General features: G+C 37.8%; 2 protein-coding genes across 2 annotated transcripts in view; one reads left to right on the top strand and one right to left on the bottom strand.

Annotated features, from left to right (window-relative positions):
- LOC21409449 overlaps window positions 1-7,969 on the bottom strand; it is a 28,303-nt gene extending 20,334 nt beyond the window's left edge. The window contains 7 exon segments of the mRNA XM_024177172.1: window positions 5,329-5,392; window positions 5,595-5,749; window positions 5,856-5,934; window positions 6,018-6,179; window positions 6,282-6,356; window positions 6,465-6,559; window positions 7,429-7,969. Of these exon segments, the coding sequence (XP_024032940.1) occupies window positions 5,329-5,392; window positions 5,595-5,749; window positions 5,856-5,934; window positions 6,018-6,179; window positions 6,282-6,356; window positions 6,465-6,559; window positions 7,429-7,963 (1,165 nt within the window). The 5' untranslated portion in view covers window positions 7,964-7,969.
- Window positions 7,970-14,991: 7,022 nt separating this feature from the next.
- LOC21409447 (kinesin-like protein KIN-14R) lies at window positions 14,992-21,137 on the top strand. Its single transcript, XM_010115168.2, has 20 exons — window positions 14,992-15,183; window positions 15,564-15,862; window positions 15,957-16,128; window positions 16,228-16,298; window positions 16,380-16,563; window positions 16,982-17,091; window positions 17,204-17,303; window positions 17,369-17,455; window positions 17,546-17,722; window positions 17,811-18,084; window positions 18,431-18,592; window positions 18,707-18,922; window positions 19,014-19,051; window positions 19,185-19,348; window positions 19,463-19,714; window positions 19,801-19,866; window positions 20,036-20,101; window positions 20,234-20,308; window positions 20,407-20,475; window positions 20,565-21,137. Exons 1-20 carry the CDS (start codon window positions 15,090-15,092, stop codon window positions 21,012-21,014), a joined length of 3,126 nt encoding a protein of 1,041 aa, XP_010113470.1. The 5' UTR covers window positions 14,992-15,089; the 3' UTR covers window positions 21,015-21,137.
- The last annotated feature ends 926 nt before the right edge of the window (window positions 21,138-22,063 follow it).

The raw sequence follows: 22,063 nt of genomic DNA, 5'->3' as shown, positions 1-22,063 counted from the left end.
CCCCCCCCCCCCCCCCCCAGATCAACCTTGCCCCCCTTGTCCCCAAGGTTATAAGCGGGAAACTGCTGACGAATCAACTCAATAGGTTCCCGTTACTTCCCTCTCCAGCAGGCCCTCCCATTGAATTAGGAGGTCCAAGTCATGAGGACTGCCCTCGCAGGGCGAACCAAACGCTCAAGATCTTCCGAAAGCTGCGGTGGTAGTGGTTGTCCAACCGGTTTACCACCTCGATAAGCCTTAAGTTGTGACACATGGAACACCGGATGGATGCGTGCGGATACCGGAAGTTTAAAGCGTAAGCCACAGCCCCAATCTTCTCCTCAATCTCAAAGGGGCCATAATAGCGCGGACCAAGCTTCTCGTTTAGTTTCTTGGCCGACTTCAATCAGTAAGGGCAAAGTTTAAGAAGGACCAAGTCACCAACAGAGAAGCTCACTTCCCGGCGATGTTGATCAGTAAACTTCTTCATGCGATGATGTGCTTTCTCCAAGTGCTCCTTCAGTTCATCCAACATAGCATTCCAGAGGCACAATTGCTTAGTAACTTCTTCATCCATGGACAGAACATCTTGAAAACGGTAGAGCATCGGAGGATCTCGGCCATAGACCACGCAAAATGGAGTGAATTTAGTGGAAGCATTGAAGGTAGTATTGAACCAATATTCAGCCCACAAAAGAAACTTCGACCGCAACTTTGGCTTTGCACTTGCGAAGCACTGCAAGTAGGTTTCCAACCCTCGATTAACCACCTCAGTTTGCCCACGGATTCGGGATGATATGTGGAATTTGTATGTAATTTAGTTCCTTGGAGCTTGAAAATCTCTCTCCAAACCGAGCACATGAAAATAGGGTTGTGGTCACTCACGATAAAGCGAGGAAGACCATGGAGGCGAACAATCTCCCGAACGAACAGTTCCGCAACTTGCTTTGTCAAATATGAGTGTGCGAAAGTACAAAAGTGCGCATACTTAGATAACCGATCCACAACTACCAAGATGGTGTCACGGCCTTCGGATTTTGGCAGCCCGCCGATGAAATCCATGGAAATATCTTCCCAAAGTTGGTGCAGTATAGGGAGTTGCTGTAATAAACCGGCCGGCGACAAGGCTTCACTCTTGGAGCTTTGACAAACGTCACATTGCGCCACATAGTCCCAAATCGCTTCCTTCATTCCTGGCCAAAACAAGTTGCCCGAAATTCTCTTGCAGGTGCAGAAGAATCCCGAATGGCCACCTAACACAGAGACATGAAACTCATACAACAATCGTGGAATCCAAGGAGAAGATCTAGGCAACGACCCTTCCTTCATGATAAACCCGTCCCGAACCTGAACTCTCATTTGCAACTTAGTCAACAACTCCATAAACCACTCATCCGCTTGTTGTCCACTCCTAATATCCTCTAGGTCGAGCAATTGGGGAATGGAAATGGCCATAAGAGCCATTGTCGGTGCCTCCCCTCGCCTAGACAAGGCATCCGCCACCCTGTTGGTGGCCCCCGGCTTCAATTGCACTTCAAAATTGTAGCCAAGGAGCTTGGGCACACAACGTAGTTGCTCCGGTGGAAGCAACCTTTGATTCATGAGGAACCGAAGATGTTGTTGGTTAAAGCATACCACAAAGTGCCCTCCCATCAAATAATGGCGCCATTTTTGGACAGTGAATACTACCGCCATCAACTCCCGCTCATAAATTGATTTCATTAGACTCGCCTCCGCTAACGCTTTGCTAAAGAAAGTGATTGGGCGGCCATCTTGCATAAGAACCGCGCCTAGGCCAGCCCCGGACACATCCATTTCCACTACAAAGTCCTTAGTAAAATCGAGCATAGCTAGAACTGGAAGGGAGGTAATAGCTCTCTTGAGAGCCGCAAATGCTTGGTTCACTTGTTCATCCCACTCGAACCCTCCTCCGCGCTTTAGCAAATTTGTGAGGGGTCTCGCAATCTCCCCATTACGCCGTACAAAGCGCCAATAGTAGCCGGTGAGCCCCAAAACTCGGACACCACGAACGCTCTCCGGTGTTGGCCAAGTCAAAATGGCCGCAACCTTAGAGGGATCCACAGCCACTCCCTCCCCTGAAATTACATGACCGAGGTACTCCAAGCTAGGGCAGCCAAAAACACATTTCTTCTTGTTGGCAAACAACTTCTCTCGCTTCAAGACATCTAACACCTTTGCCAAATGATCTCGATGGTCCTCCAAGTTCTTGCTATAGACCAATATGTCATCTAGAAAGACCGAGACAAATCGGCGAAGGAAAGGACAGAATACCGAGTTCATAAGTGCTTGAAATGTGGCTGGAGCATTCGTGAGGCCAAATGGCATTACTAGGAACTCGTAATGGCCCTCCTGAGTCTGGAATGCGGTCTTCTCTACATCGTCCTCGTGAACTCAGATTTGATGATACCCCGCCCTTAATTCTAACTTCGAAAACACTTGAGCCCCGTGGAGCTCGTCAAGCAACTCATCAATTACCGGTATTGAAAACTTATGTGGAATCATCAATTGGTTCAAGGCCCAGAAGCACCAACTTCCATCATTTTACTTCACCGAAAGCACCGGACTTGAGTAAGGGCTACAACTAAGCCGAATAATCCCTGAAGAAATCATGTCAGACACTAGGTGCCCAATTTCCCTTTTTTGGAAATGGGGATATCGATAGGGTTGGATGTTGGGAGGATCCGCCCCTTCCCTCAAAACGATCCGGTGATTCCTGCACTCTTTTAGGGGGCAGCCCCTTGACCTCCTCAAAAACCTCCCCAAATGCCTCCAATACCCCTTGTAACTCCATCGGTATCACTTCAGCATGCCCGTCACCATCCTTTCCTAAGACCTCACAAAATTCCAACAACACACCCACTTGCTTAGCCCCTAGAGACCGAGCCATCGATCGATGGCTCACCGATGTATAACACAAGGAAGGATCCCCGATCCAATTTACCCACATGTTTCCCACCGTAAACTTCATGGTGAACCGAGACCAATCTGCCCGTACTTCTCCCAAAGTCCGTAACCAAGTGACGCTCCAGGGGGGATTCAAACCCCAACTTCTGAGAATTTGCTTGAGATTAGAGATGGCTTGTTTGAGCTGCACAAGGAGACACGGACCCAAGTGGAGGGGATTCAAACTCAGATGAGGGTGATGCAGGGGACGATTAGGGACTTACAAGAGTCGATGCGACGTCTGGAGGCGCTTCTGACAATGCGACATGAGTCGAGGGTGGCCAATCTGGGTCGCAACGATGGGCCGACAAGAAGAAATGCACGGAAATTGTGTGGATCTAGGCAAGGAGAACCCAGATCGTGGAGACCCACGCGATGAGGTCGAGCCAAACAGGGTTGATCCACAGCGAGAGGTTCCGATTAGCGATGCACGGGGGCTGGATGGGGAGATTGGACGTCACCGAGATGTGGGCCTTCTTGAGGGTCGCGAATTTCCCCGAGATTTGAGAGGGAGGACTAGGTCGCCGTCAGGGTGAGCCGTTCGGCGGCAGAATGAGGGCAGACGGTGGTCGGAGACCGCCAGAATGGGCGCCGGAGGTTGGGCAGCGGCAGGAACAGGCTGGGATGCCAGATTGGCAGTGGGCAAGGCCTGAACCTGACCAAGGTCGGCATGGGTTTCATCGGGGAAGGGAATTCAATCTAGACCCGAATCCGGGTAGGGGCCGCCGGGCCCGAAACCTCGATCCCAATCAGGCTGGAGTAGAAGGCATAAGGAGCGTGGGAATTGGACAACAATATGGGGCAAACCGTTGGGAGCGAGATAGGGACCTTAGGCCTCTTCATGGTTTATCGTCCTGAGACTCCCCGGAGGGAAAGGGAACAGGTTTATCGTCCTGAGACTCCGGAAGGACGAGGGAGAGTAGATGCCCGTGGAAAGAGGGTGGAGATGCCGAATTTCTCCGGGGAGGACCCATACGGATGGTTATTTAGAGCTTAACAATATTTCAATGTGTTTGAGGTGCCGGAGAGAGAAAGTATCGGTGGCCTCGATGTGTATGGAAGGGCGAGCTTTGAATTGGTTTAGGTGGACCAATATGGTGGGAGTTAAAAGCGGCAATTTTGAAGAGGTTTAGTAGGGCCAAGGAGGGCAATCCGATGGAGAGACTAACGGCCTTGAGGCAAGTGGGATCGGTAGCAGACTATTTGGATCGCTTTGAGTTGCTCTCATCTCCGGTGCAAGGAACGCCGAGTGCGTTCTACAAGTGGGTTTTTCTAAATGGACTCTGTGAAGATGTTCGAGCCGAGGTGAAGATGCATAAGCCTACAACCCTCCAAGAGGTTATGGAAATTGCCCAGTAGATCAAGGACCGGAATGAGGCAATGGAATGAATGGGAAGGTGGAAGAGTGGACGAGTGGCAGGCTTGGGTCGGTCTTATTCGTTTTGCGAGGTCTCGAGTGGACGTTCCTCGTTTCCAAGGAGCTCTCTTTGATCCAATTATGGGAGAGAGGGTGGTGAAGTTGGGAGAGGGCGTTCTACCGCTTTGGGGTCATCTAGTCCCTTGAGTGGAGGAGCTGGAGGGTATCAAAGGTTATCGGATGAGGAGGTGCAACAACGCCAAGCAAAAGGGCATTTCAAGTGTGACGAGAAATATAGCCCCGGGCACCGAGCAAGCAGCAACTCCAACTCTTGTTGGCTACCGAAGATGAGTCGAAAGGAGATGGAGAGACGAAGGAGGAAGAGAGTTTTGAGGCTGACCCATCGGAAGAAAGGGTAGATCTCTCCCTTAACTCATTGATGGGATTAAATTTTGCAAAAACTATGAAAGTGTTGGGAAGGATTGGCTCTCGAGAGGTGGTCATACTAGTGGATAGTGGCACCTCCCATAGTATACTAGTGGATAGTGGCGCCTCCCATAGTTCCTTATCGGAGTCAGTAGTTAAAGAATTTGGGCTGCCATGTGATTATTCGGCCAAGTGTGGGGTGCAAGTGGGCAACAGGATGTGTATTAAGAAACAAGGAGTATGTCGGGGTGTAGAGTTGCTAGTACAAGGGCACACGGTGGTTGAGGATTTTTTTCCGTTTGAACTCGGAAGTGCGGATGCTGTGATTTTGAGAGTTTTGAGAAATTGAGATTAAGGAGAGTGGTAGTCTCTCAAATACCACCAATTAGGAGTCCCCAGAGTACTCAAATTCTCCGTTCTATCCTTTACTTTTCCGTTTAGTGTTTAGTAGTGTAATTGGAGATTGACTAGTGATTTTCAATAAAAGAATTCCCTGATTTCTATCCAATTCCTTGTCAATTTCTGGATTGATATGTGTATGTTTGGCTGTTGGGCTGTGAAAAACCTAGGTTCCTATCAGAAAATGATGCCAAAAGAGTTACCTGGATACTTTTCACAAGGCTTGAGGACAAAAGTATTCCCACATGTAATTGCAATTGGAAACATCTGCAAAATCACACAAACATGTATTAGCAGAAAGTTTTGTTTCATTTCAGGGGGAAAAAATAAAAAAGAGAGAGAAAGAAAGAAGCACTTCAACATAAACAAACGGAGAAAACATGATACTTAGAAGAACACAAGTCAAGTTTCTCACTAAAATCTGAAAAGAAGGGAAAAAGAAAGAAACAACAAGGATAGACAGACATACCCACAAAGGAGTCGTAGCTGAAAAGTTCAAGGGGCATATTCCAGCACAAACACCTAGAGGTTCTCTAATGGAATATGTGTCAATTCCATTAGATGTGTTGGGAATAAACTCCCCCACTTGTAGAGTTGCCATCCCACACACATGTTCAACAACCTCTACAAGCAAAAGAAAAGCAATGAGCCCATATTCATACAAAGGGACTATAATTGTGAAAGAAAAAGCAACAAGCCAAATAAATAATTAAAAAATAAAAATTCTAACCTAGACCACGAAGCAGATCACCTTGGGCACCTTTTAGTGTGTTACCTTGTTCGGTTATTATGGTCATGGCAAGCTTATCCTGAAATGAAAGTTGTTAGTCACGGTCACCATTAATATTACTTACTGAATCATTACAAAAATTGATTCATGATGTATACTAACAATGTCTCTGCGGATGAGCTCCTGGAGCTTAAACATGATACTTTGACGAGTCGTGATAGGTGTATTTTTCCACAAAGGAAAAGCTTGCCTGGCTGCACTAACTGCAGCTTTGAACTCTTCATAGGTACTTATAGGAACGTGAGAAACAACCTCTTGTGTTGCCTGATTAACAAAAATCACATCATATGCATAATTAATACAACAAGTATGAAGAACTATTCTTGGATGACCTTACGAAAAAGCTTGAGCAAATTTGAAGCTTACAGGATTTAAAACATCAATGACTGAACCTCCTTGTGAATCCACAAATTTCCCTCCAATAAAATTAGGAACCTTCAGCTATATTTGAATCTAAAATAAGTGGTACTCCCAACTCGCTCAACAATGATAGCAGAAAAATGAGATAGAAAGCAAATGAAGCCACTCACTTTACACATGGCATCTTACCGGCTGGTTATTTTGCTTCACTGTCCCGCTGGAGGGAGATATACTTGTGATCACAAGAACAGATCTATTAGGTCTCCATGAGTTGAAACTCTTCTCTGCGAGAATACCCCTCAGTTACTATCATTATTAGGAGTTGGGCTCCTTTTTTATAAGCCCTCTTATAGTCTTCTTGTTTAGTCTCTGTTTCTTTAGTTGTTTTGATCTTGTTAGTTCTTTTTAGTTAAGGCTTAGCGGAGGATCTCCCTCCCTATCCTTTTCCTTCAATATTAATAAAGATCGTTTCGTTTCAAAAAAAAAAAAAAAACGAAAAGAAAAGAAAGGATACCCCTCAGTTACTAATAACTAGTGATTGCTGATTCTTTATACTATTCTACAAGGTAGGAAAAATAGACAGTTACCTTCACCAATCTTTCTAATCAAGTAATACGATTTAGATCAAGTAAAAGCTCAATCTTTTCGCCTAGAAATTCTAAAGAATCTATATTTTTACAAAGTACTAGAAATAAATAGTACTAGAAATGTGCATCATACTTAATACTCGTGTTTAGCCTGTGATTATGAAGGGAATAGATAAATGTAATCCATTTATACGATATACAAGGATTTCAAAACCATGGACGAAGATTTAACCACGAAACGGCCTCGCTTTGTTCTCCCACTCCGAGAGAATGAAAATTACAACCCCTATACAATCCAGAAACTACAGCTCTCAACAGGAAAGCTTCCATATCAATCCTAATATTATTAACTATGCATCAAGAAATGGGGTCATTAGGGCCTTGTTCATTTCATTGGTTCGTAAACACAACTTAATTTATATTTTCTCTCACGTAAATTTACTTATGAATTTACATAAGAGTTGAAAACTCAAACCAGCCTAACCATGCTGTATGGTTCAGATTCTGCCACTAAAGCAATCTTAGCCAGGCCTATGTCTCAAAAAGAGCTCGGAAAGAGGCAGTACCTGACAGAGTTCCTTGACGGATCTTAGCTTTGAGATTGTACAAATGCCTTGGTGTTGACTGTAATTCTGGATTAGTTTGCTTGAGAGCCTTAAGTACTTGACGGGGCTTAATACCGGCTTCAGTCATTACTTTAATTTGCCTTACCTCTTCCTCGGTAAAACGACGACTGCAAGGATGCTCTGACATGTCCTTGAGGGCTTCATGATTGTGATGCCCATTCTTTATGGTAAGCACCCATAAATCATCTTCCTTTTTACCAATGGCTTCAAAAGGACAATTTATAAGGCGCGAACTTGCTTTCCTTTTGCGTTTACTTTCATCGATTTTGCGCCTGTTACGGTAAACGCCTCCTCTATCACAACCCAGAATGACTCTTCTATCTTTCCTAGACTTCTTTATAGTCACCACATATCCTTGACTAGCTCCGAAATCGCGAACATATTTGATAAGATCTTCGCGATCTTGGAATGATCCAGGCTCAGGAGGAAGCATCTTGTTCTGCCCTATAACTTCTTCCTGACTTTGAGTTTCCATCGATGATGCTGGTCATAAAAGAGCAAAACCTACCAGGACATACAAACAACCCCGCGTGACATGGGATGTTTCGTTCATGATTCTTATTTTAAGATTTCAATTTATTATGAGAAAAAATATTATGGGAGAAAAATATTGTAAAAAATTATAAATTATGATTCAGAATCAGAGACGAATACAGAAAATAAATATCATATTCATTCAGTTTGCTGATTCGAGTTTTTAATTTGAGTTTATATGTGATTTTATATGAGAGCTTTTAACTATAGTAAAAAAGTGAGATTTGACTTTTTGTAAGAATTTTTAACTGTTGTAAAATTAAAAAAACTCGAATCGGTAAAATAAACGAGACCTAAGAATTATGATTTAGAATTAGAAATGAATTCTTAAAACAAACATCTCATTGGTAGATTTTGAGAAAATGGCTTCCATATCTAATTTCTTATTCTGTTTTACCTTTTTATTTTGAAAAAATATATGCACATGGCAAACGAAATTACGAGCACATTTGGTATAAGGGTTTTAAAACTCGGAACCATAATTCTGATTTAAATCAACATTTATTTATAAAAAGTAAAAAATGATTCTGATTTGACTCACTCAGAATTAGTGTTTGATCTAGATGGTTATGATTCAATGTTTAAACCCTGATGTAATGTTTTAAACTAGAATCTCCCTGATTCTAAAACCATCTCTCTTGGTTTTAAGTGGTTCAAACCCTTGATTATGGTTCTGATTTCAGAACCATGATTTGAACTTAAAATCATGAATTATGGTTCTGATTCTAAAATTAAAATTAGAATCACCATGGTTTAAACTCTTATACCAAATGAAACCTACATTTATACTCCTTCAGTTTTATGAACTTTCTAAGGGGTTGTTTGGAGGATATATTTGAACCCATGATTTGGGTTCGTCACAGTGTTTTTTATCTCATAAAGATTTTACAAAAATTTCCGCATTCATAAAGATTCACACTAATGAATCAAAATCACTGATTTAAATATATGTTCCATAACAGACAATTTTAAAGGATTTTTAACATATTTATGAAGGTTTTTAACACACACATTTATCCTTGACTTATCGTGAGTTAGTAAATTGCACCTAAAATTTTAATTTTAATGATCAACGCCTAAACTTATTTATCTGTTACACATTTATTTAACAGTGTTAAATTATGGACGAAAATAATCACGTGCAACTCACGTGACTCTTTCTAAAGAGCATTTCTTTTTATAAAACAAAAATAAAAATAATAAAAATAAAAACATAATTGCACACAATGTGCAGAATTGAAAGCGGAATATATCTTGGGTGCGTTTGGAATTTATTCTAAAATGATTTTATTTTTTGTATGAAAATAAAAACGAAAACGTTTTCATTTTTATTTTGAAATTATTTCTAAAAATGCGTTTGATAATTTTATTCTGAGATTGTTTTCAATTTTAAAAAAATAAAATTGTGTTTGGTGGTTTAATTTTAAAAAACATGTAATAATATTTAAAATAATAATATATTAAATAAACATTATATACATGAAAACTAACAAAGGAAATGACTTTCGGAGAAGAGTTGCCGGGGCAGTCGGGGAGGTGTTAGAGAAGAGTGGGGGTGGAGGGCGCAGTCGCATAAGAGTGGGGGGTTGGGGGGCAATCGGGGAAAGAAAAATAGAAACAAAAACGATGCTTAATCGTTTTTAGTTTTGTTGAGTTTTTGAAAATAAGTAAAAAATATTTTCAATTTTTGTTTTTTAAAAAATGTAATGTCAAACGCATTTGTCATAGCATTTTAATTTTTTTATTCTTAAAAAACGTGAAAAATATTTTTAGAAATGATTTCAGATAGACACTTGAATCTTGATTTCAAGTAATACATAAAGTTAAACGGATTTAAAAAAAAAAAGGAAAGAAAACTTCAATCCAAAAGCTCGCATTAACCTGAGTAAGTGATCAACCACACAAAATGAATCGCACTAAAGACGAAGGAATTATTTAGTTGGAAGATTCAGAGAATCATAATTTATGATTCGTTATAGTATTTTCTCTTATAAAAAATACACATAAATTAAAAATAATTTTAATCTCATAATTTTAATCCATTAACATAAACCAAACGTCTCCGAACTTTTCTATTTTCTCCGCTGCCAAACAAACAACCATCAAGAAAAGGGACTAAAGAAGCCAATTGAACTGGCCAGATCGCAATGGAAGAGCACAGTGATAACGCTTAGATGCGGAGGAGAGACGAGCGTTTCAGGAATCAACGTCCATAAGTAACGCTTCGAAGTGCCAAGACTGAATTTGGGGGAGATTTCTTAGAAAGCGATTCACCAGATTCCAACGATCTCAGATTCCGATTCACTATCTGGCTTGCGACGAGAGGAGCAGGGGTGAGTTTGCGAAGGTGAGATCAATTTCGCGGTGGCTTGGGCTAGCGACGGAAGAGCTTACTCGTGGCTGTGTGGGCTTACGATGGCAAGATTGAACTCACCGCGACTTGGGCTTATGACGGCAAGGTCGATCTCGCGGCTGGGGTGGGTCAAAGGCGATTTTTGGGCGCTCTTCCTCTTCTTCGTTGTTGTCGCCGAAAACAAACCAGCTTAAACGAAGGTCGGCGAAGCATAAAAACTTGAGACCACTTTTTTTAATTGTTGTTAGTGTGATTCATTGGTTTCTCTAAAAACTTTTTGCCTCGCTCCATGAGTTAAGATTTGATTTATATAAGAGATTTTAATTATAATAAAAAAGTTAAATATAATATTTTATGAGAATTTTTAATTATAAAAAAATTTAAATTAGTGAAATAAATTAAGAAGTTATTTTTTTAGAGTATAATTTGAGTGTAATTTTTGAGTTGAATTTGAGTTATAACTTGAGTTAAAGTTAGAACTTAAATAAAATTAGAACTTAAAAGAACATAAATTTGAATAAAATTATAACTTGAGTTTAAACTTTTTTGAGTTTTGTTGCAAAAGAACAACTCCTAAATTTTTATTTTATTTTTAAGTTTTCTTTTGGTTTGGTTCACAAAAGAGAAAGAGTAAGTCGAGCTTGCAGTAAATGAGAATGAGAATTGACATAACTATAGAGCTTTTTTCCTCTTTTTTCATCTTAATTTAATTAGTTACTTATTTACAACGTTTTTTTACTAAAACACCCTCCAAAAAACCCTATGTGAGCTTTATATATTTAGGTTTCGTTCATTTTACTGATTTAAGTTTAGAATTTGAGTGTTGTTACAGTAAAAAATTTTTAGAAACAGTCACATCTAACTTTTTTACTACAGTAAAAAGCTCTCACATAAAGTCACATCTCAACTCGAATTAGCGAACTAAACGGGCCCTTAATTTCGTCTAAAATTTAATGTTGTCAATTAAGGGCTTGTTCATTCACATCTAAATATAAAAAAAGTTCAATTTAAAAAAGTTTGAACTCAAGTTACAACTTTATTTAAGTTCATGTTCTTTTATAAAATTTAAGTTTGAACTTGAGTTTTAACTTGAGGTCCGTTTAGTTCGCATATTCGAGTTTTTAATTCAAGTTGAGATGTGACATTATGTTAGAGTTTTTTACTGTAGTAAAAAAGTTAAAATACTATTCAAATACAAATTCAAGTTTTGACTTATCCAAATACAAACTCAAATAGATTCTCAATTTAAACTATAACTCAAAATATACACATCCAATCACAAACTCAAATCAAAGTCTCAACTCATTTCATACTCAAATATACCTTAACTCAAATCAAGATCCACCCTAACTCAAAAAATGCAAATAAACAAGTCCTAAATATGTATAATTACAACAATTGAAGAATTTTACAGGGTTAATAACTAAAATTAAAAATGTAGAAGGTAATTTACTAAATCATATTAAGTTCATGAGGCAAATGTGCTTAAAAATATATTTCCCAAATTATCATATTACAAAAATTTAAGGTTAATCTAATAAATAGTCTCTTAAGTTTACACTCAACCTCACTTTAGTCTCTGATTTTTAAATTGCCCTACAGTTGATTCTTAATTTATTACTTTGATTTAGTTTTGATTTTTCCATTAATTAATATAATAAGCATAATATATAGAAATTAGGACCAAAACTCTCTGGCCCAATATTTTCAGTCTATGATGTTTGCATTTATACCATTTAAGAATAAATGTAATAATATTATTTAGACATTTTGATATAAAAAAGGATTATTTATTTATTTTATACATCAAGTATTATTCTCTTTACGCTCATATTAGTTAAATATGCATAAGACATGAATTTAAAGATGATAATCTAAATAATATGATCCACAATTGATGGAATAAAGTTGGATGCTTTATTTATAGTATGATTAATTTTAGAAATTCCCCCTGAATTAGGATCATTGTAATACTTTGCCCATTGAATTTTAAAACGTAACATCTGCTCTCCCGAATTTTGTTTCGTTAACAAGTTTTTTCATTCTATTACAATGAGTGACGAAAATTGCACGTGCCACTTATTTAGTGAAAATTAAAAGTGCAATTACATTTATACCCTCTGAAAATATAAAAAATAATAAGAAAAAATAAAGAAAATCCTCTTTCCCCCTCTCTCTCGTCTATCTCTCTCTGACTTTCTTTCTTTCTAATTTCCATTTTTTCCAATTTCTAATTTCTAACATGAGGCTCCTTCTTCTTCTCCTCTTCTCTATATGGCGAGCTCAACCATCATCGTCTCGCCGACCCATTGCGCCTCGCCGACCCATTGCGCCTCGTCCTTCTCCAGCCTCAGCGACCCAAATCCATCATGCACCATAAACCACCATCATCACGCGACCCACGCTCCTCCTTCTCCAGCCCTAGCAAGCCTAGCCCTCCTGCGGCGCACCACCGTTGTGCCCAACCCTGTTCTTCTCTCTCTCCAACCTTATCGCGACTCTCTGTCCGGCCTCGGCAACCCAATTCCATTGATGTTGCAGGTGGAGATCTAGTTTCTCAAGTCTAGGATTTTTTTTTTTGGTTTCTCAGAGGTAGAGCAATAATCGAGAAAGAGAGAGAGGAAGAGAGAAAAATTAGAGAAAGGGAGTTCTTTTTTTTTCAAATTGTGAAAGTGGCTTGGTAGTAGGGAAAATTCCAGAATTACTCTCCCCAAATTGGTCATGTGCCTAACACGTGGTGAATTCCGTCACTCATCGTAATAGAAGGGAAAAACTTGTTAATGGAACAAAGTTCGGGAGAACAGATGTTACGTTTTAAAATTCGGGGGCAAAGTGTTACAAAGATTATAGTTCGGGGGAATTTTTAAAATTAATCATTTATATTAAGATTGTTATGTTGTGTACTTCTTAATAGAGATAACTTGTCTTGGTTGTTGGAGTAGAACTCCATGGGTACATACATTGTTATTGTTATATTCATAAAATATATATTTGATCGAATTAAAATTGAATTGTTTCGATCAATAATTCTGTTTGAATCAAGTAATTCACTTTTACTAGTTATATGTAATCTATCTTAATCCTAATATGAATAATCAACATGTGTGTGTAACTTGTATCTTTTGATGTACCGCAACATCTTGACATTGTTGAAAGTATACATATTTATACATTGTAGATATGATTCATGTATACGTAGATTTAATACTCATAAATAGAAAATCCATAGTTTTTATTAAAAGAGTTAATGATATGCTCTTATGAAATTATGCAGAAATTAAAAAAATGTGCACTCAGACATTAGACTACTCTACATTATCTAATAGTTACTATTTCTATTGGTGTGAATAGTGTTTTTTTTCCAATAGAAGCTCTATTGCTATTTTGACAACGTATCTCCACTGCACGATTGATACTGATTCATCTTCAACGTACCTTAAGAATTGCAAATTCACGTGTCTACTTCTTTGAGGTGTGATACTATGAATGAAAAAGCACAAATAATTCATGTTTTAAACAAAAATTTAAAACAAAGTGTTAAATTAAAAATACCTTTAAATCTCTACTTAAAGAGTTTGCTTTTAAAGGTAGAACCCCTTTAAAATAAGGATAGATTTTCAACATAGTTTGACTTCTTAGTTGATCAAAAAAAAAAAAAAAAAAAAAACAAGGGGTTTTTGCACGTTGGTTCTCTTACACATTAGAGAGGGACGATTACCACACCTACCCAACTCAACAAGGTTTTTTATTTTTTTTTTTTTTTTTTTTTTTTGCTATCTTCGCATTTCAAAATGGATGAAAAGAGATCACCCTGTTATAACATGCCTTTTAAAATAAGGATTTTTAGTACATTTGTCTTTTAGTTCATTGTGGTTTAACAAATTACCCCATAAATTTTTAATTTTGATAATCAACTCTTTAAATTTTCTCAACTGTTACAATTAACCTCATTTGAGTAACATTGTTAAATTTTAGATGGAAATTAGTCATGTGAATTGTACCTGAGGAGTTATTTTAGTAAAAAGATATTTATATGTTAGCAAATATGAAAAACTCATTCAAGTTGGGTTGAGCTCACTCATATTTCCTAAAAAATATGAAGAATTTACTTTTAAGAGTACATGAGTCTTCTTTATAAATACACTTTTATTAGTGTAATTATTTAACTAAAAAGATTATAAATTAAAAAAAAAAGTAAAAATCTTGACTCGTGCGCTTTTAAAAAGTATTTGTCAAGATTACTCATTTCTTGAAGCAAATGAACAGCCCTAAATAATTTATAAAAAAATTATTTTTAACTTAGTTGGTACTATTTAAAAAAAAAAAAAAACACCCTCCAAGCCGCCTCCAAAGCAAACACCCCTCAGGAAACAATCCGCTAAATTCGCCAGAAAAGACCAATGAGGTAAAAAGGTCATTTAAAAGGAAAGTAACGGTCATATTCTCTATTTAGAAGCAACGGCTCTCTAAATTCAAATTCGAATAAACTCGAGGACGGTATAAGCCAACAAAAAATACACGCTCTTTTCTTCTTCCTTTTCCAATTTCCAAACCAGCCCACTTTCTCGCTCCGATTGAATCATTTTCTTGCCATTTCCCAAACATCTGAAACGCCTACCAAGACCCAGAAACCCTAACTTCAAGTTCCTCGGTTTCTTGGGCTATTGATACCGATAAAGCTAATCCACCGATTCAAGAACCAAAAGACTTCGCCATGGGAGAGACTGACGTGTCTTTGGTAGATTCGATGCTCTGTGACTCCGGTTCGAGGCTAATACCCTCCGGGTTAACGAGATCCGATTCCACAGGTTAGTGTTTCTGACGCACTTCCTTTTTTTTTCCTCGCTGTAGATCAGTTTCTGTTAAGACTCTAGGAAAACCCGCGAAAGGAAAAGAAACCAAGCGGGCCTTTTTTTTCCTTCTGATTTGTGGACTTTTACATTTGGTAAAATTAGTGAAAACGTAAGATCTGGATTAGCCAGAAACCAAGAACATGGCTATTACTTAATTTTATGATTATCTATTTATTTAAGATACAAGTTCATATTTTTCGGGTTTTTTCTGGTCGTTGGCAGATATTAATTGTTAGGTATTTTAATAAGTGTGCACCCTTTAATTTGTGGATGAAACTCAGTAATTGAATTTGGTGAGTGAAGTATTAACTTAATCGCGGCATCTTTGAAAACAGATGAATATGTGATGTTTGTGAATGCTGGAGGGGAGGCTGTCAATGATGCAGATTCCACCGTAAAATTTCTGAAAGACACTTGTTATGAAGGAGGGAACATTTTGAGGACCAATGAGCAAATAACCGATGCTGGAGATTTTCCATTCATTTATCAGTCAGCACGGTTTGGAGATTTCTGTTATCGGTTCACTGACCTTTCACCTGGAGAATATTACATTGATCTTCATTTCAGCGAAATAATAAACATAAATGGACCAAAAGGGATGAGGGTGTTCAATGTGTTTATCCAGGAAGAGGAGGTAAGTTCCTAATCAGAAACCATATAGTGTATCTACTTATCATCTTCCTTTCCCGGAAAAATAGAAATGGATTTTTTCTTCGTGAATACTACAGGTCCTATCAGATTTTGATATTTTCTCTGTTGTTGGAGCAAATAAACCGCTGAAATTGGTTGACTTGAGGGTCTCTGTGAAAGAGGACCGAGTGCTTGTGATGAGATTTGAAGGGGTTGTTGGAAGCCCGACAATTAGTGGGATTGGCATAAGGCGAGCACCAAATGCGTCAGGTATTCTCATAGATCACCATGATTTGATATTTAGTGAAGATAAGTATCTATATCTTATTCTAAATAAATATTTGATAAATTATGTTGTAACTATAACAGTTCCGCAGCTGACAAATGAACTTCTTAAGTGTGACAACTGCGACGCTGAGATAGTAGTTCCTTCAGCTCAGGTTAGACGCACTTAACACAGAGTTTACAGCTTAAAGCTGCCAATAGTTGCTTATTGGACATCTCAAATTCACAACATGCAGATGAAACTAATGCAAACAAAGTCTGCAGCCAAATATGAGAAGAAGATACAAGAGCTCACCACACAGTGCCAGCTTAAAGCAAAAGAGTGCTACGAGGCATGGATGTCATTGACTACAGCAAATGAGCAGCTAGAAAAGGTCAGAATGGAACTTGACAACATGACATTTAAGAAACTCTCTCAAGGTAAGGTTTTTAAGAATTTCCATTTTGATCACGTAGTGCCCATTGTTTTAGTCTCTTGAAAAAGACAAAAATAAGTGTTTTAACCTATTAAAAAAATGGAACGTGAGCTTCTTGACACATTATGAGAAATTTATCTATATTAGTCTATAATCAACTTTGTCTATAACTCACACACATGTACACATGATTTATAGTACTAAGTTTTTGCATTGGGATGCACTCAACAGAACGATGTTACTCACTTATTACTTATTAGTTATTGCCAACCAAAAAATAAGAAGAGGATAAAACTGTTAAGGGAATAGTCATGATAGACCTCCGATTGATTATAGCTTGACTAAAAAGTTTATCTTTAGTTATGTGCTCTCTCCCAATGCAAGAGATCTTTAAGTCCTTATGTGTTTTGTTTGATGATTAGATCAAGCAATGAATAAACAAGTAGAGGATTTGAAGGATATCTCTGGCAGGTATGAGCATGACAAAAAGCGATGGGCTGTGGCAGCCGTAGATTTGCAAGAAAAGATTAAGGTACCATTATATATGTATCACAGATCAAATTTATATATAGAATAAATTATACCTTCTACTTGGTTTATATTTTTTTTGACAGAAATTTCTACTACTACTTTTGTTTATGCAGCTTATGAAGAAAGAGCATTTTCAACTTTCACGTGAAGCCCATAAGTGTGTTGATTCAATTCCAGAGTTGAATAAAATGGTTTTTGCAGTACAAGCTTTGGGTATGTTAGATTTACTTTCTTTTCTAAGTTATGCATTTTCGTGGACTAATGTAGTAGTTCTACAGTTGCACAGTGTGAAGATCTTAAAGTGAAGTACAGTGAAGAGCAAGCTAAGAGGAAAAAGCTATTTAATGAGGCTCAGGAAGCTAAAGGTATTTATTTTGCCATCTCCTGATAAGTCCACCAGTTCTCACTGTTATAATTAACAGAATTCATATACATATATACACGAAAATTTTCAGGAAATATTAGAGTTTTTTGCCGCTGTCGCCCATTAAATAAGGGGGAAATAGCAGCTGGCTGTACAACAGTTGTAGACTTTGATGCAGCAAAGGATGGAAGTCTTGGCATTCTAACAGCTGCCTCCAGTAAAAAGTCATTCAAGCTTGATAGAGTGTACACACCCAAAGACGATCAAGGTATCCATATATTTTTTTATCATTGGACTCTGTGTAGTTTTTAACTTTCTTAAACAAGTATGATGGATAGTTTTGCTTGTTTTGACAGTTGATGTTTTCGCGGATGCTTCACCAATGGTGATTTCAGTGCTAGATGGCTATAATGTTTGCATATTTGCTTACGGACAAACAGGGACTGGAAAGACTTTTACGATGGAGGGTACTGAGCAGAACAGGGGAGTAAATTACAGGACCCTTGAGAAACTGTTTGATATTGCCAGGGAAAGAAGTGGAAGGTTCAACTATGACATATCTGTTAGTGTACTTGAAGTCTACAATGAGCAGATCAGGGACTTGTTATCTACATCACCAACATCAAAGAAGTAAGATTAGTGTTTTCAGTTCAAAGGATAAACATCTAATAGATATTAATATTAGCCGTGATAGGATTGCCTTACGATTATCAGATCTTTTATCAAGCGTTTCCTGGTGGAGGAAAAAAAAGCTTATTATTATTATTATTATTATTATTAGTATTATTATTATTATTATTATTATTAGTATTATTATTATTATTATTATTATTGCCTTACGATTATCAGATCTTTTATCAAGCGTTTCCAGGTGGAGGAAAAAAAGGCTTATTATTATTATTATTATTATTATTGCTGCTGCTACTACTACTATTATTGTTGTTATTGTTATTGTTGTTGTTTGTGGTATTGCCAGGTTGGAGATTAAACAAGCATCCGAAGGGTCTCATCATGTTCCAGGAATTGTAGAAGCCAAAGTTGATAACATTGATCAAGTCTGGACTGTATTGCAGGCTGGAAGCAATGCTAGAGCCATCGGTAGCAACAATGTGAATGAGCATAGCAGTCGATCCCATTGGTAAAGAAGAGCTCTATTGTTTTCTTCCCAGATTGCTTCACTACTACATTTACAATACATTTAATTCAGTAGCTATCAACCATAAATAACGTTTAATACCAATTGCTTATGCAGCTTGCTTTGCATAACAGTAAGAGCTAAGGACTTGATAAATGGTGATTGCACAAAAAGCAAGCTTTGGCTGGTGGATTTGGCAGGCAGTGAGAGGCTTGCAAAAACGGAAGTCCAAGGAGAGAGACTTAAGGAAGCCCAAAATATCAACAGATCCCTTTCAGCTCTGGGAGATGTGATATCTGCTTTAGCAAATAAAAGCAGTCACATTCCTTACAGGTTTGTTCCATCATTTGTGTGGTGCCTTCCAGATCATTTTTCCACATATATTTCATTCTTGTTTTGAACAACGTTTATTGTTTGGTTACAGGAACTCAAAATTGACGCATCTACTTCAAGATTCATTAGGTAATAGAAGTCGTATTAGCTTTGTCGTTGCTTTCAAGTAGTAATAATTTTGATCTCACTGGTTTTGTATTGAGAAGTTTATACTAATAAGTTCATTAATTATACTAATGAGAGAGTTGTCCTCATATTGCAGGGGGTGATTCGAAGACCTTGATGTTTTTGCAAATAAGTCCTTCAGACCAGGACTTGGGAGAGACTCTGAGTTCGTTAAATTTTGCTACACGGGTTCGTGGAATTGAGTTGGGTCCTGCAAGGAAGCAGGTTGATACAAGTGAACTTCAAAAGATGAAAGTAATGGTTAGTAGATCTTCAATTTTATTCTCTCTCCCCGTTTCTTTTGTTTGTCTTTAACACAAACTTCATATTTTGCTCTCCTTAACACAAATTTTGTATGTTGATTTTTACAAAAAGCTTGAAAAAGCGAGGCAGGAAGCTAGATCCAAAGATGAACATTTAAAGAAGCTGGAGGAGAGCTTGCAGAGCCTAGAGAGTAAGGCCAGAGGAAAGGATCAAATCTACAAAACTCAGCAAGATAAGATCAAAGAACTTGAAAGCCATCTTGAGGCAAAGACAACTTTGCATGGCCAATCAGAGAAACAAGTCTCACAACTTTCAGATAGACTGAAAGGAAGAGAAGAAATATGCTGCTCTCTCCAGCAAAAGGTTTTTATTTCGTTTCACTTGACTATTAGATATTTTTTCTTTATCCCCTTTTTGTTTTTCTAATCAGATTTTTGAATATGATAAAGGTGAAAGAGTTGGAGGCCAAGCTTAGAGAACGTCAGCAGTCTGAGTGTGAAACTTTCCAACAAAAGGTTGTAGGAAATTGACTGGATTTCATTTTCCCTTCTTCTTTATCCCCTTTTTGTTTTTCTAATCAGATTTTTGAATATGATAAAGGTCAAAGACTCAGACTGGATTACATTTTCCCTTCTTCTTTATCCCCTTTTTGTTTTTCTAATCAGATTTTTGAATATGATAAAGGTCAAAGAGTTGGAGGCCAAGCTTAGAGAACGTCAGCAGTCTGAGTCTGAAACTTTCCAACAAAAGGTTGTAGGAAATTGACTGGATTACATTTTCCCTTCTTGTTTATAAGTGACGATGAAAACAAAACTGAAAGGTCAAGTGCTTTTTTTGTTCTCTCACCCTCTTTTTTTTTTTTTTTTTTTTCAATTGAATCAGGTTAAAGAACTTGAAATCAAGCTGAATGACCAAGTGCAAGAGGCTGAGTCTAATGCTGCTGCCCTTCAACAAAAGGTTGCCAATAACTTCGAATTTCTAGCTAATCTTCTGTTTGCTAATGACAAGTTGAAAGGCCTAACATACTGAAAATCTTCTATATATTTTTTTTCCAGGTTAGGGAGCTTGAGATCAAACTGAAGGAGCAGGAACAAAAGCAATGCTCTGATATACTTAATCAGAAGGTATCTGTTTCGCTGTTATGTCCATGTTTTAGGTCCTTTGGAAGACCAAAATCTGAAAGTGCTAATGTTCATTTGACTTGTCATGCCAGATTAAGGAGCTTGAGGACAAATTGAGGGATCAAGAGCAACAGTTCCGATGTACGCATGATTACGTCGACGCAATTAGGGCCACTCCTACTGAAGTGAAGACCTGCATAAGAGATGAATTGATGAGTGATATTGAGACTTATGTTTTAAGGAGTTCACACTCACTGAACCGCCCAATGAGTCAAGGGTCTATGAGAGGGAATGATTCCATCCAAGGGACAAGAAGGAAAAGAGAGTTCAAAAGTGGGGAGACAGAAAACATAATGATGGTATCAAATGGTTTGAATGATAAAAAGATTAGGAAATCTGACCCGCCTAAGATTGCAAGAATTACGAGAACAGCAAAGCCAGCCACTACCACTCAGGGGCCTTTCACTCAAAAGAGGATTATCAGAGATCAGGTACAAGGAGTTAAGGAAAGAGATAACAAGAAAAAAATCTGGTCAAGGTAGCGTTTTTTTTTCTTTTAAATCGTTGTTGCCTTTCTGTGTATATATTGTTTGTGTATGCTCATTTGATGTGCTGAAATTAGAAACGAATATGGGCGTTTATATATTAACAACTAACTATTGGTTTCCCAAATCGGATTTTTAAAAAAATTGTGTGAAAATGTGGTATCGATTGAATCATATAAATTAAAATTTTATGTGATTATTATTTCATGTTAATTTAACTACTAAAATATTAAAGAGAAGAAGATGAATTTTACTGTCACTCGATTAGGACGTTAATTTTGATCTTGAACTTTAAATTTTTAGAATATCACAGTTCTTTCTCAACGTATTTCCGAATTAACGTGAACTTAAATAAATGGGCATTCTAATAAGTTTCTTAACATATAAATGGATGAAATAAAAAGGTCATTTATAATTATCACTTACTTTTCTTAAGAAATTTTCTTTAGTTTTTCTTTTTCTTCTCCCATACCTTTTTCTGATTTATCTTAGGCTTTGGAGCAGCCTTGTTCTGCTTGTTCTTCTAAATTTTCTTCTTCCCCTTGCTGTTCCCCTGATTCTTTCTTTGATGAAGAAGGCCTTCCCTTAACTGTGTTGGCTTCAGCAACGTTTGCCTTGCCTCCCTTATCACCTATAAGGGACTCAAATTGTTGCAGCTCATTCAGGAGCTCAGTCAAGTTATCATTCTTTTGGTTCATCAGATAACTTGTCCTGAATGGAAGAAAATCAGGAGAAAGTGTCTCCAGTATCATACCAACCTAGGTCTTCTCATCAATCTAAGACCCATTAATTTCAGCCTTATTAAGATGATTAATTATCTTAAGCACATGATCACGTACAGAAGAACCATTCTTCATACGGCCATTCATAACGGCTTTGACAGCAGTGTGTCGGGCTGAATCAGATGGACGTTCAAACATCTTCTGAAGAGAGTCCATGATCTCTCTAGCAGTCGCAAGGTCTTCATGCTGAGTTCTCAGCACTTCATTCATTGCTGCTAACAGGTAGCAACATGCCTTGTTGTTGGCGTTGACCCAGCGATCATA

This window comes from Morus notabilis, unplaced genomic scaffold (genome assembly GCF_000414095.1).
Source record: "Morus notabilis unplaced genomic scaffold, ASM41409v2 Scaffold184, whole genome shotgun sequence".
Lineage (NCBI taxonomy): Eukaryota > Viridiplantae > Streptophyta > Magnoliopsida > Rosales > Moraceae > Morus > Morus notabilis.
Note: the sequence above shows the minus strand (reverse complement) of the source record. Positions and strands in the feature narration are given on the sequence as shown.

What these genes read in the sequence shown, in the direction of transcription:
- LOC21409447 (XM_010115168.2), top strand. Translation starts at nt 15,090, where the DNA reads ATGGGAGAGACTGACGTGTCTTTGGTAGATTCGATGCTCTGTGACTCC. An exon ending in ATTTAAGAAACTCTCTCAAG is followed by an intron (nt 16,564 to 16,981) that starts GTAAGGTTTTTA and finishes TTTGATGATTAG; the next exon opens with ATCAAGCAATGAATAAACAA. An exon ending in TTCAAAAGATGAAAGTAATG is followed by an intron (nt 19,349 to 19,462) that starts GTTAGTAGATCT and finishes TTTTACAAAAAG; the next exon opens with CTTGAAAAAGCGAGGCAGGA.